Raw genomic sequence first — 14,257 nt, forward strand, 5'->3', positions numbered from 1 at the left:
GTTGGATAATCAACTTTAATATTTTTGTGTTGTTTGGTCAAATACTTAAAGAAACATCTGGATAAACTGCAGGTGGCCCAAATTAAAGCTGCATGTATTTCAGAACAAATGTTAATTTTATGCATCAGTTCCTGTTTTCATCACGTTTCCGTTTCCTTCCATCAGCAGATATGATTTATTACTAGAAGGACATGTTGTATCACTTTTACATATTTTATTCCTGGAGCCAACAGCAGATCAGAACTTTTTCCTTCTGCATCCACACTGATGGCTGATCATTTAAAAAGAGATTTAAAAATCTAAAACAGAGAATGAATTACAGATACATTTATATTTATAGTTTGTCATTGTTTGTTTTCTATCTATCTTTGTTTTTAGTCTAGTTTTGATATTTCTTAAATTGTTTGACGTATTTTGTGATTGTGTTTTTTCCTCCACCTTCTTCAAATCTGACAAAATCATCGTCAAACGTTTGTGCAGCAAAAACTTTCATTGTAAAGATTTGAGAGAAGTTTCTGGAGGTCATCAGAGGTCACCATCTTTAAAGCAAAAGCAGCACAAACACATTTTTTGATGCTCAAACGTAGCTGAGTTGATTAACACAAATGTAGTTTAATTTGAAGAAGGCAGCTGGTTGACCTTTCATGACCTCTGGACACATTTATTCATATCTTTAACATTTTTGGCAGAGATGAAAATTTTTGCAGCACAAACGTTTGACACCATTTTTGTTAGATTTGAAGGAGGTGGAGCCGACTTCAGTCAGGTCTGATGAGACTTTCAGGTTTTGATAAAACCTCCCAGAGTTAAAGCAGAACCGACTGAGAAATGAACTTTGACCTCAACATTTCTGCCGCAGAGTTCCTGGAAACTGGAAGTCGATTTTCAGGGAAAAACCTTCAGAGTTTCTGATCGACGTAAAACCTGTTGAATGACAGACGGAGACGCTGCGAAACGTTTCATTAACTGCTTTATCCTGCCAGCCTTGACTGAAGAAAAACTATGAACAAAAGTAAAAGTCATTTTCCCATCACTGAGTTCTCGCTGAACGCTTTAGCTGAAAGAAATCAAGACAAGGAGGTTTATTTCTGATAGAGGAGAAATGAAACCAGATTATTTTCCACCTGGAGGGTTTACAATTTATTTTATTAAGCTAAAAACTCCAGATTCATTGTGAATCCATTCATGTTAAAAATAATAAACTTACAGTTAATGAAATCATCTTTATGACTCATGTTAAAGTTCGCTGCCCACCTTCTGCTGTAAATAGATCTGTGATCCTAAAGCGCTCTGATCTCAAGGAAACAGCAACATGGATGCCAGGTTACCGTGGCAACACGACGACACGGGGCCTTGAATGAGTTTTGTGATGTAAAGTCAACTTTTCACCAGAGGAAGCTTTGTGCTGCAGCCGGAGGCGGATCGCTCCGTCATTACGAAGGAGATGACCAGATTTATTTTTATTTTCAAAGCTTTTAAAACAATAAAACAAATTCAGCCTCTAACGATTAAAACATATCAATAAAAACAGGAGAGTAAGTTCAACAGATTAGTAAAATTGGTAGTGTTTCCATTACCAAGAAATATGACTTAAAGTTACACATCTCTGTCACAATGACTTATTAATGGGTGAAATAAACAAAGTTACAATATAACAATATTTCTGCTCAATAATAATAAAACGTCAGAATGAAAGAGCAGCAGAGAAAGCTGAAGTGAAAACAGAAACATTTTTACTGACGCACAGAAAGATGGTTTTGTTGCTGTAAATAATAAGTGACCTTGAAAAAGTAGAAACATTTCAGTAACATCATTTCTTCGTTCTGACAGTTTTTCTGTTTTCTGGTTCTTTCTGATCTTCCTGCTCGTTTCTGAACTTCCGGTTTGATGTGTGAACTCGGAGCTTCAGAGCCGTTCAGAGCCGCCGGACTCGGTAACCGATCCCGCTTTAACGAGCCTGCTGCTGGGCGTGGCGCCGCGGGAGGAACGCGTCCCTCATTACGGACACAAGACAACAGACGGACCGGTACCGGAACCGAGCAGCTGCAGCTGGTAACGAGCCTCATGGCGGCCATGAAGGTAAACTCTTCAATTAGAGACGCTGGCAGCCATGTTGGCGGCAGCCGGTTTGAAATGACGCGTCTCTACAGCTTCATAGTAAAAATATAAATAAAATACTGCCTGATAGTTTAATATTAATACCCAGAATCCTCCGCTTTCCGAAACATTTCGGGTGATTTCCGGTTTTGTTGTTTTGAACTCTGACCTATTTTTCTTCTCATTGTTACCATGGTTACTAGTTTAGCTCAAACCAGCCTGGTTTTTTTTCTTCACCGTTCGAGCAAATAGACAAAGTCTGAAACATGAAAACCAACAAATTCAGCTGCAGCTTTTAGTGAAGCGCGACTAAAACATTTATTTATGGCTTTCTTTTCTCATTGCATCTTTATCTAGTTGGATTCCTTTAAACAATAAAATCATTTTAATCGTTTGTAGCGCTTTGCAAACTGCCAGAAAACCAAACCAGGACCAAAATTCATCAGATTTACTGCTGTGAACTGGAACTGTTCTGATTTTTTATATATTTCTGAGAACCAGTGATTTGCAGTCAAGCTAAATCAAAAGTGAATAAAAAATAAAGTGAAAATTAAACTTATTGAACTTTATCTTCTAAATTATGAACGCCCTCTCCTGGTGCTGCCCTGGGTAACTGCCTTATGACCCATATTAATGTGTGTGTGATTTATTTTACAGAAAACAATTGTAGATATTTACAGACTCACTAATGCTGCCTCAGCATGGCGATTAATCACATCCCGATTTTTCAGCGAAGCTTTTCCTTTAAAGGTAAAATGAGGAAACAAAGTCACGCTTTAAAAATAGTTTCAAACAAATCATGAAGTTAAAAGTAGCTCTGACCTTTAACCTCACACTCCCTCACCACCTAAAATCTATTTAAGGTTTTTTTTACTGTTCCTCCCCAACTGGCTTTATCTATAGAGGAGAATCATTTACAGGAAGTGATGTCATTACTCATATTTTGATGAGCGAATCTGTTGGAGTGGAGGTCAACGCCGCCGCGCTGACCTCCACTTCCTCTGAATCCTAAATTAGAGATGAGGTTTGAGCGACGTGACAGGAAATGAGATGCAGTGACTGAAAACCACTTGTGTTTCTAAAGAGTCACTAATAACATGATTCACACAAATCCTGAGCAAAACTCTGAATCAGAAAGTTCTGATCCAGAAAGTTTCAGTTTGACTTCAGGAGGAAAAACATTTTAAAAACTTCTGGATTATTCATGAGATAAACCGCAAAGATTGGAAAAAGAAGATTCACTTTAATCCAAAATAAAAGTCAGAGAATTGGCACATCAGCAGTTCTTTTTGTTTCATAATCTGGATTAAATATGAAGTAGAACAGAATAAACACACAATCATAAAGGAGATACACTGCCTGGCCAAAAAAAAAGTCGCCACCAAAACATGGTCACACTCTCTAATATTTTGTTGGACCGCCATTAGCTTTGATTACAGCCCGCATTCGCTGTGGCATTGTTTCAATAAGCTTCTGCAGTGTCACAAGATTTATTTCCATCCAGTGTTGCATTAATCTTTCACCAAGATCTTGTATTGATGATGGGAGAGTCTGACCACTGCACAAAGCCTTCTCCAGCACATCCCAAAGATTCTCAATGGGGTTAAGGTCTGGACTCTGTGGTGGCCAATCCATGTGTGAAAAAGATGTCTCATGCTCCCTGAACCACTCTTTCACAATGTGAGCCCCATGAATCCTGGCATTGTCATCTTGGAATATGCCTGTTCCATTTGGGAAGACAAAATCCATTGATGGAATAACCTGGTCACTCAGTATATTCAGGTAGTCAGCTGACCTCATTCTTTGGGCACACAATGTTGCTGAACCTAGACCTGACCAACTGCAGCAACCCCAGATCATAGCACTGCCCCCACAGGCTTGTACAGTAGGCACTAGGCATGATGGGTGCATCACTTCACCTGCCTCTCTTCTTACCCTGATGCGCCCATCACTCTGGAACAGGGTAAATCTGGACTCATCAGACCACATGACCCTCTTCCATTCCTCCAGAGTCCAATCTTTATGCTCTTTAGCAAACTGAAGCCTTTTTTTCTGGTTAGCCTTACTGATTAGAGGTTTTCTTACGGCTACACAGCTGTTCAATCCCAACCCCTTGAGTTCCCTTCGCATTGTGCGTGTGGAAATGCTTTTGCGTTCACAATTAAACATACTCCTGAGTTCTGCTGTTGTTTTTCTTCGATTTGATTTGACCAAACGTTTAAGTAATCGCCGATCACAATCCATCCATCCATCCATCCATCTTCTTCCGCTTATCCGAGGTCGGGTCGCGGGGGTAGCAGCTTCAGAAGGGAGGCCCAGACTTCCCTCTCCCCGGCCACTTCTTCTAGCTCCTCCGGGGGAATCCCGAGGCGTTCCCAGGCCAGCCGAGAGACATAGTCCCTCCAGCGTGTCCTGGGTCTTCCCCGGGGCCTCCTCCCGGTGGGACGTGCCCGGAACACCTCACCAGGGAGGCGTCCAGGAGGCATCCTGACCAGATGCCCGAGCCACCTCAACTGGCTCCTCTCGATGTGAAGGAGCAGCGGCTCTACTCTGAGTCCCTCCCAGATGACTGAGCTTCTCACCCTATCTCTAAGGGAGAGCCCAGCCACCCTACGGAGAAAACCCATTTCAGCCGCTTGTATCCGCGATCTCGTTCTTTCGGTCATGACCCAAAGCTCATGACCATAGATGAGGGTGGGAACGTAGATCGACCGGTAAATCGAGAGCTTCGCTTTATGGCTCAGCTCTCTCTTCACCACGATCATTCAGGATTTTTTTCCGACCACATTTCTTCCTGGAAGACGATGGTTCCCCACCATCCTTCCAGTTTTTAATGATGCGTTGGACAGTTCTTAACCCAATTCTAGTAGTTTCTGCAATCTCCTTAGATGTTTTCTCTGCTTGATGCATGCCAATGATTTGACCCTTCTTAAACAGACTAACGTCTTTTCCACGACCACAGGATGTGTCTTTTGCCATGGTTGTTTAAGAAATGAGGAGTTACTCATTGCATCAGCTGGGGTTAAATAACTTGTTGCCAGCTGAAAGATAATCGCCTATGCAGTACTTATCCAATAGGAGGCTTGTACCTATTTGCTTAGTTAAATCCAGGTGGCGACTTTTTTTTTGGCCAGGCGGTGTATATCGGTATGTTCCTTTAAGAAGCGACCAGAAGCTCGAATCTGTTTGTTTTGAAGAGCGAAGCCTCGACTGGATGGAAGTGAAAGTAACTCGGCTTCCTTCCTGCAGAGAGAAAAATGACAACAAACAGAAAACAAGATGGCGTCCGCCCGTCAGCAGCAGAAACACGTTCTGCCCTTCAGTGGCTTGATCAGACGTGCAAAATGGGCAAATTCAATGAAACATTAAATATCATCCAGTTATGAAACAAATGATTCAGATATAGTTATTCAGTAAAAAGTTTTGCAGTAAAATCAGGAAAATTGATGTTTGGTTGATAATCTGGTTAGTGAATGTGAAGCACGGTGGTGGCAGCATCATGCTGCAGGGATGCTTCTCTTTAGCAGTGAAAAGATGTGATGCCTCCAAACACTCACTGATCAAACTCCAGCTTTTACTGTGAAAATTAATCAGAGTAATGTTTCACCATAATGATTGGAGGAAATCTTCCATAAACCAAAGCAGGACATTTTAAAGGCCTGCTGCTGAACGTTTGGCTTTTATTTGGGAATTCTTGGATGTTGGCAGTCGTGTGATGAATAGCAGCACTGTGTTGAATATAGACCCACAATGGAAGCATGTTCATGCGTTCAAATGGCCCAGTCAAAGTTTAAGCTACAATCCAAACAGGAATTTCTGGCAAGACTAGAAAATGGAGGATTGAGATGAAAGAGACGAAACGATCAGGATGTGTGAAACCAGAGACGCTGCTGGAGAACGGACTTCTATTCTTCATCTTCTTTATGTCAGTTAGATGTGAGTTAGCGCCACCTACTGGAATGGTGATGAGGAAAGTATTTTACACAGATTTTAACCTAAAGATAAATAACTAACAATAATAAAACTACATTCTCTGTTAATTTCATAATCAAACATAGCAACAAACTTCTGACCAATCACAACCCGGCTCATTGGCTTGGCTCTACGTATTTCCGGTGAACTTTGACCCCGGTGAAGCTCGTGTTCAGCTCGGTTTTCTTCCTGTTAACTCAGTAAAAAACTAAAATGAGTTCAAATCTTTTCCGGTTGAATCTGTCTTCATTGTTGTGCTTTCCGTTTTGTTTTGGTGCTTTCATGTACATCCCAGTACCGTCTCCATGGCAACATCAGAACATCCTGTAGCTACAAAATGGAGGCCAACAGACAGCAGATTAGTTTTATTTTTATTCTGAATTGTAGTAAATAATAATGGTGATTCTCATTAGAAATGATTTTTTTTACTCATTTCTACTATATACAGTTATTCAGGGATGTATCTGACAAAAAGGTAAAGATCTGACTGACCTTTAACCTCTGAGAGGAGACAGAGTGAAGACAGAGCAGCTGGATGAAAAAAACAAACATTTAAATAAACAAAGATATGAAGGAAAGGATGAAAGAGTGAACCAGGTATGGAAGTATATTAGTGGCAAACAGAAGAACAACCAAAATGATCCAAATACAAAACCAAGAGCCAAAAATATAAAATTCTCCTTTTTAATTCTGGTCTGTTGTGAATCTTTTTCAACTTCCTGATAATAAATATTGACAGCTGGTTTAAAATGAAGTTTCTGATGTGATGATGAAAATATTTCTACGGTATGATTTCTTTTCTTTGCGTCATCAGAGTGTGGGTTTCTCAGCAGCAGCAGCAGCGCCGGCCCTTTTTTCCGCTCTGACTCGTCGCTGGGCTTCCTGTGCCTCCGCCAGTCGCTCTGCACTCCAACATGGCCATCAGCAGAAAAGACAGCTTCCTCTGGGGCAAAGGTACGCAGCATCCAGCTTTTAACCTCAACATTGCTAAAAACGCCTTTAATTCAGGTGTTTCCACGGTTTGTCTGCTTCCAGCTGACGATGATGATGATGATTTTTACAGATTTCAGGTGTAGTTATGGAAACTTCTCCCATTTTAATGTTTCTGTTATAATTGTGACTTTTGCATCTCATTAATGGTTCAGTTCCTCCAGGCTGAGGGCGAAACTCGGGTTTCTGGTCTGACTGCTGGTGATGAGACTGAGGGGCCGCTGGTCGCTGCAGACCAGCGGTGTGCGTGTGTGTGTGTGTGTGTGTGTGTGTGTGTGTGAGTGTGTATGTGTGAGTGTGTGTGAAGGTCATCCAGCTCTGAATCATTTTTGCCCCCCCACAGCGCCACCAAGGCTCCGACTGGCTGAGAGGAGGCAGAGCGACCGCAGCGGCCAACCTGAGCTGCTGGACGACCTGCAGGTACCGGACCTGTCATTAAAACACCTGTTCACACACACACACACACACACCCCCACACACACACACACACACACACACACACACACACACACACACACCGCCTCGCCATACAGGAACAAATCATTTTATTTTTTCTGACAGAATCTGAAGCAGCTGCAGGTTTTCACATCGTTTCCATTTTTCCCTCAGAAGCTGAAACTGGAGCTGAATGATGCAGCGACCGGATCCAGCAACCCGGACCTGAAGCGCCACAGGTGAGGCTCTGCCCAGGTGGATCCAGGTCCAACCGGGTCCAACCGGGTCTGACCAGCGCCTTTCTTCAGCTGAACTCTGCTTACTGTGACAACTTGAACTATTTTTAGTCAGAAACTATTTTCAGCTTTTCTTCACTTCCTTTGCTGGTTGCAGTTTTTCTTCCTAAAGAAACGAGCGCTTACTGACACGTTGTAAAGATTTTAGATCATAAAATAGTTTCAGGTTCAGTTTTAATTCTCTAAGCCTCTCCGACCTGTTGTGGTTTGTCAGTCGGTCTGAGGCATCAGTTTCACAACCAGAGAAAAGAAAAGGTGTTAAATTAAAACTTATTTTCAGATGACTGGTGACCCCGTTTCTTTACTTCCTCTTGCTTTTGTTGCTGCGTCCAGCGGCTGACGGTAAACGCTGCGTTCACTGCCGTGTTGCATTCAGCTGTGGGACGCCCACCAAAACCAAACACTTTACTGCAAACTGAACCTCAGACTGCAGAGAAAATGAAAGATCAGCTGAAGAATGAGATTAATTCAAACCTACAGAATGAAGCTGGATTAAAATAAATATTTTAAACACATTCAATGAACAACATGCATGAATCTGTTGTTTTACTTTATTTAGCTTAGAGCCTGTGGTTCATGTTTTCTCATTTTATTCAACTTTGTTTAAAATAAAAATGCAAATTGAACTTGTTTTTTAGGTTAACATGAAGAAAATAATAAAAAAAGTTCATTACTTGACTTTTATTTTCTTGTTTTAGTAAAAGTGTCGTGAGGAACAGGAAGTTTCTACGAGGGAAAAAGAAATTCAACATGGACCCAAAAGTGGTGAGTTTTTATTTTTCTGCACATCCAGTGACTGTAGGGCTCCCAACATCTCCAGAGGTCAGAGGTCACTGACTCCAGAGGATTTTACATTAATCACATTAATGGGATTTTTCTGCTCCGTCCGTCTGGGTTCAGTTCAAATCAAACCTGATGGTTTTCTGCTTCCATTCAATTGGTTTTAATGGTTTTAATGGTTTACATCAAGCTGCAGCTACACTGCAAAAACACTAAATCTCACCAAGTATTTATGTGTAGTTTCTGCTGCAAACGTCTCGTTACACTACAAATAAAATGATAATTATTGGATAAACAAATAAGACAACACTGACTTAGAAGATTGTTTAGTCAATAATTATTGATTAAAAAGTCAGCAGGTTATTTCACTTATAAAATAGAAAAAAAATTTATTCCAAGTGAAATAATCTGAATATTGAAGAATCTTTTCACCAATATTAAGGAATTATTGATCTAAACCAGCTTCTATTTCTGCTGAAAAGTTACTTCTGAGTTACTTTTGTCTAGTTTCTAGTTTACTGAAACATTTCCACTAGTAACTAAACCAGACGTCTTGGTAAGATTGAGTTTTTTCAGTGCAGCAGCTGGGTGTGTGATGCAGTAAAGGAGCTGCCTGCAGAAAAACCACATCCTGTTCCTCACAGAGACGCAGAGACGTCGTCTGGCGAGTCAAACCGAGCCGCGCTCAGCGCTCTGAGTTTTACTGACATGATTCAAAATGGAGAAGTGATCAGTTCGCACTCTGCTTCTCTACTGAAGCAACACGCCTGACAGCTGTGACTCAAAACGTTATAGAAGGAAACCTTTAAATGTGAGATATGATGCTTCTGGTTGATAAGAGCACAGCAGCAGATGAGGCGACTCTCATGCGACGGTATGAGGTCATTTCCTGTGAAACGTTGTCTTCCTGCAGGGCGTCCGCTACCTGGTGGAACATGGCATCCTGGAGTGGCGAGCCGAGCCGGTGGCGGAGTTCCTCTACAAGGAGGAGGGGCTTAACAAGACCGCCATCGGCAACTTCCTGGGAGAACGGTACGGCAGGCCAGAGGTCAAAACGAAGGTCAAACAGCTGCATGAACCAATCCAGCTTTATTTATTAAAACCTTCAAAACCAAAGTGCTGCACAGTCAAAGTAAAAACATAAAAAAGGTTTTATTCAGCAAAAAACAAATATTTGACTGTAGAGATTATCGAGACTTAGAAAGTAAAATAGAAATTTAAACGGGAAAAGCTGAGTCAGGAATCCAAAAGAAAAGAAACCTAATTAAAATAATAAAAAATGTCTTTTAATAAAATAGAATGATGAATAAAAATTAATTAATTGATACATATTGAAATAAGTTCAAATATGTACAATAATAAAGTACAGAAAATTAATTATAATTTTAATATAAAGTTAGCCAAGATATTTATAAATAAATTTAAAGGAAAAAAATAAAAGCAAAATATTCAGAAATTCAAATGAAACAATATAATAAAATCTGAAAAGCATAATTTAACTGCCTGTTGAATCTTTTTGATTTTGATATTTCCCATCAGAAACTCCAGTTTGTATAAAATTATGGTTAATATATCTACAATCTTATTTATACTTTGCTGTTAAAAATAAATACTTACATTTTGTATGAATTTTTTCTGGACAAATCAGGCAAAAACGCTCAGTCTGAAACTGTTTAATGTTTACTAATATTATTTATTCTTATGTTGTTATTATTCTGATTTCCAATTTGTCCTGAAGGCATCGTCAGCATAGCATCAATATTCCATCGTTACATTTTCTATTTTTTACAAACTTTAAAGCACCAATGAGAGGACAGGAAACTTTTGGGGGCAGGACCAAAAATGGGCGGAGTTACAGCAGCAGCATTTAGCCACACCCCCTGGCCCGCCCACAAGTTGTTCCTTTCAGTTTGAAATACTGTAGTCTGAATTTTATTCCTCTAATTTGTTTAGTTTTTCTGAAATCATAAATGAAATGAATCAGTTTGGTAGTTTGTTGTTCCTGTTCTGTTTCCTGAAGTCGATCTGATCTGCTGTAAATGTCACTTAGGGAGGAAATGCACCTGAAGGTCCTGAAGGCGTTCGTGGCTCTGCACGAGTTCTCCGACCTGAATCTGGTCCAGGCGCTGAGGTTTGTATAAAATATTCATTTTATTTAACTTTATTCTGTTTTTCTCAGTATAAATAATTCTAATTTTTTTTTTACCAGCGTTGGCTTCTTTTGATGTGTGTTTGAATAAATCTGTTGTCAGGCAGTTTCTGTGGAGCTTCCGGCTCCCAGGTGAAGCCCAGAAGATCGACCGGATGATGGAGGCGTTCGCGGCGCGTTACTGCGACTGTAACCCCGGAGTGTTCCAGTCCACAGGTACGACTCACCGTCCAATAGAAACGCTCTGCTGCTTCACCGTCCAATAGAAACGCTCTGCTGCTTCTCCGTTCAATAGAAACGCTCTGCTGCTTCTCCGTCCAATAGAAACGCTCTGCTGCTTCACCGTCCAATAGAAACACAGAGCCTGAAACCTCTGAGCTCATTGATTCCTCACTGCCTTCTGCACACAGCCTTTACTTTGAATAGACCATAGCGGCTGTGCAGCGATAACAAAGCAGCGCTGCGGTTTCTCTTACAGACACCTGCTACATCCTGTCGTTTGCCATCATCATGCTCAACACCAGTCTGCACAACCCCAACGTGAAAGACAAGCCCAACCTGCAGCGCTTCGTCTGCATGAACCGAGGAATCAACAACGGCGCCGACCTTCCCGTCGACCTGCTCACGGTCCGTTCACTTCCAGCGTCAGAGCTCAGAGCAAAGCCTTCCTGCTGGTCCCTCCTGCCTTCAGGGGGCGCTGCAGGAACGTTTAGCCCAAACAAACATCCTCCTTCTCTACTGTGTCATCTGCAAACAGTCTCAGTTTTACCTTCACTGACCCATTCCCTTCAGCTTCATGAAATAAGCACTTTGAATTCTCTTGTTGCTGAAAATGTGCCCTATAAATAAATGACCAACTATGACTGTGCAAGTTAGAATTATGAAAATAAATTTGCTAAAAGGAAAATTTTGGACATTTTTGACAAAAAGTTGAGGTGTTTTTTTGGTTGTACTGAATTTAGTGAATTTTTTAAAACAATAAAACTCTTTTTTGACTTTGCCTCCGTTTTTTCCTCCAGAAACTTTACGCCAGCATCCGCAGCGAACCCTTCAAGATCCCCGAGGACGACGGCAACGACCTTACTCTGACCTTCTTCAACCCGGACCGCGAGGGCTGGCTGCTGAAGATGGGTGAGTCCGATGCAGCAGCAACGGCGAAGCGCCTCTCTGTGCCGCTGCGGCGTGTTTCTGAACATGTTTGTTGTCGCTCCAGGCGGCCGAGTCAAGACGTGGAAACGCCGCTGGTTCATCCTGACCGAGAGCTGCCTCTACTACTTCCAGTACACAACGGTGAGTTTCTGCTTCCTGCTGGTCAGAGCGCAGCAGCAGTGTGTGTGTGTGACGTTTGGTTTGCCCTGCAGGATAAAGACCCGATCGGGATCATCCCTCTGGAGAATCTCTGTGTCAGAAAGCTGCAGGATTCCAGCAAACCGGTAGAGAAACAAACTTCCAACATCATCTGCAAACTGAACCAGAAAATATCGTTTAAACATTATTTACCTCTGATTACGGCTCCTGTGTTTCCACCAGTTCTGTCTGGAGCTGTACAGCCCCAAAGGTCAGAAGGTCAAAGCCTGTAAGACGGAGAACAAAGGCCGAGTGGTGGAGGGGAAACACCAGTTCTACCGGCTGAACGCCGCCAGTGAGGAGGAGAGAGAAGACTGGATCAGCGCCATCAGGTGAGCCACAGGTCTCACACACACACACACACACACACACACACACAGAGTCCTACAATCCTCCTCTGACTGAAACTGATCAATTAATTATTAATAATAATAGTGGCTCATTATTATTATTATTGTTATTATTATATATTTTCAGACCCTAATATATCAGACAGAAAATATGTGATTAAATAAAAACAGTTTCTCTGATAATGAATTCACTCAAACGATGGAGTATTAGATTCATGCTGATTTGTTTTAAATATGAGGAAAAGATCTAAATAATGAGAATAAAGCCAGAATAATATTTGTCATAATATTACAAGATTAAAGTTGCAATAAAATAAATTGCAACAAAAAAGTCAGGATTTTTTTCTTTTTTTTCTTTCAGAAATTCACTTTAATTTGAGTTAAATGTAATAATTTGTAATTGTTTTACTATTATTGGATAAAAAAATTAATGTGGGTATTTAAAAAAAGAAAATTGAGTTCAGTAAAAACAGGAAACGTCGAGTTTTGTAGGAAGTTTGGAGCAAATTAGATCAAAACTTTAGTTCAGTTTAAAAGTCCAGTTTGTTTCCAAAATGGCCGAATTTAAACAAACCTGCAAGATTTGACTTTTAGATAATTATCACAAACATTTGATATTTATAAAACTTATTAGGTAATCATCTTCAGCTTTTTCTCTTTAACAGATCAAATAATTACTTTTTGTATTTCCTCAGGTGATTTTATCTTAAAATGAGTTTCATGACCTTAAATAATAAAATGGAGCAACAGAAGAAGCGTGCAGATCAGTGATGATGCGAGGATAGAAAATGTTGATAATCATGTTGATAAAATCCGTTTTCTCCAGGGCGAGCATCACCAAGGACCCGTTTTACGATTTGGTGTCGATGAGGAAGAGGAAGGTGATCAGGAATGCTTCGTCATCGGAGTGAAGCGTCCTGAACGAAGCTTCATGAACGTTTCACAGAAACAAGCTGAACTGGAGAGACAAAGAGGAACCGGGAAATGACGAGTCCAAGTCACTTCTGCAAACTGCAGACGGTTCCTGGAAGAAGGCGTTAGCATCAGCAGCTTTAGCAGCATCACATTAAACTGACTTCATTCCCTCCATGTGAAGGAAATGAACTAAAGTTCATAAAGAAGCTTAAAAATGAAGCAGAAAGACCAACGGCTGGAAGCTAAAAGAGACGAAACGAAACTGAAGCTGGAAAAGAAGCTAAAGGACAAAAACACAGAAAAGATGCTGAATGTTCACTTTAAAAAAGAAAAGTCACCGAGATGCAAAACATGGATGTTCAATATTTCCACAAAAAACAGAAAAGTAACAAAAATAGATAGAAAATGATGCAGTTTAAAAACCAATGAAAGAACTAAACAGTGATTACAGAGAATGAAGCTACATTTAGAGTCCAGGGGAAAAAGTCTGAACACAGAAACTCCCACAATAGAAACAATAAAATATTAAACCAGCTGGCTGATTATTTATTCAGTCTGGAGAAACGATGTAGCATTTCTTTATAAGTCTAATAGATCTAAAATCTTCTCAACTTGTTTAATTTATGAATCGCTGAATATGTACAGTTTGTTATATTTTATGTTTAATATGTAATTTAATGATCACATAATCAAACTTGTAGAATAAAGTTTATTTTTCCTCAAAGCTTGTCGCCTTTTCTCCACCAGATGGCGCCGCAGCACCGCCATGTTGAACTGAACTCAAACGTAAATTTATGCTGAAAGTTTTATTTTCTATTTTAACCGGAGAGAAGATGAAGAGAAATCATGAGAATCTTCAATTGAGTTTCCGGTTCACCTCCAGTGAGTCACACTGGTTTTACTGGGAGAAGAAAACTCCAGTAATT

General features: G+C 40.5%; 1 protein-coding gene across 1 annotated transcript; it reads left to right on the forward strand.

Moving 5' to 3' along the window:
- The first annotated feature begins 1,831 nt into the window (after positions 1-1,831).
- Positions 1,832-14,055, forward strand: LOC116736256 (cytohesin-3-like). The gene is made up of 14 exons (XM_032588629.1): positions 1,832-2,052; positions 6,884-7,023; positions 7,403-7,479; positions 7,669-7,733; positions 8,489-8,555; positions 9,484-9,602; positions 10,621-10,701; positions 10,823-10,935; positions 11,198-11,346; positions 11,739-11,850; positions 11,933-12,009; positions 12,081-12,152; positions 12,250-12,398; positions 13,243-14,055. Exons 2-14 carry the CDS (start codon positions 6,984-6,986, stop codon positions 13,325-13,327), a joined length of 1,206 nt encoding a protein of 401 aa, XP_032444520.1. The 5' UTR covers positions 1,832-2,052; positions 6,884-6,983; the 3' UTR covers positions 13,328-14,055.
- The last annotated feature ends 202 nt before the right edge of the window (positions 14,056-14,257 follow it).

The sequence above is a fragment of the Xiphophorus hellerii genome, chromosome 16 (genome assembly GCF_003331165.1).
Source record: "Xiphophorus hellerii strain 12219 chromosome 16, Xiphophorus_hellerii-4.1, whole genome shotgun sequence".
Taxonomy (NCBI): domain Eukaryota; kingdom Metazoa; phylum Chordata; class Actinopteri; order Cyprinodontiformes; family Poeciliidae; genus Xiphophorus; species Xiphophorus hellerii.

What these genes read in the sequence shown, in the direction of transcription:
- LOC116736256 (XM_032588629.1), top strand. Translation starts at nt 6,984, where the DNA reads ATGGCCATCAGCAGAAAAGACAGCTTCCTCTGGGGCAAAG. An exon ending in TGCAGGATTCCAGCAAACCG is followed by an intron (nt 12,153 to 12,249) that starts GTAGAGAAACAA and finishes TGTTTCCACCAG; the next exon opens with TTCTGTCTGGAGCTGTACAG. An exon ending in GACTGGATCAGCGCCATCAG is followed by an intron (nt 12,399 to 13,242) that starts GTGAGCCACAGG and finishes CGTTTTCTCCAG; the next exon opens with GGCGAGCATCACCAAGGACC.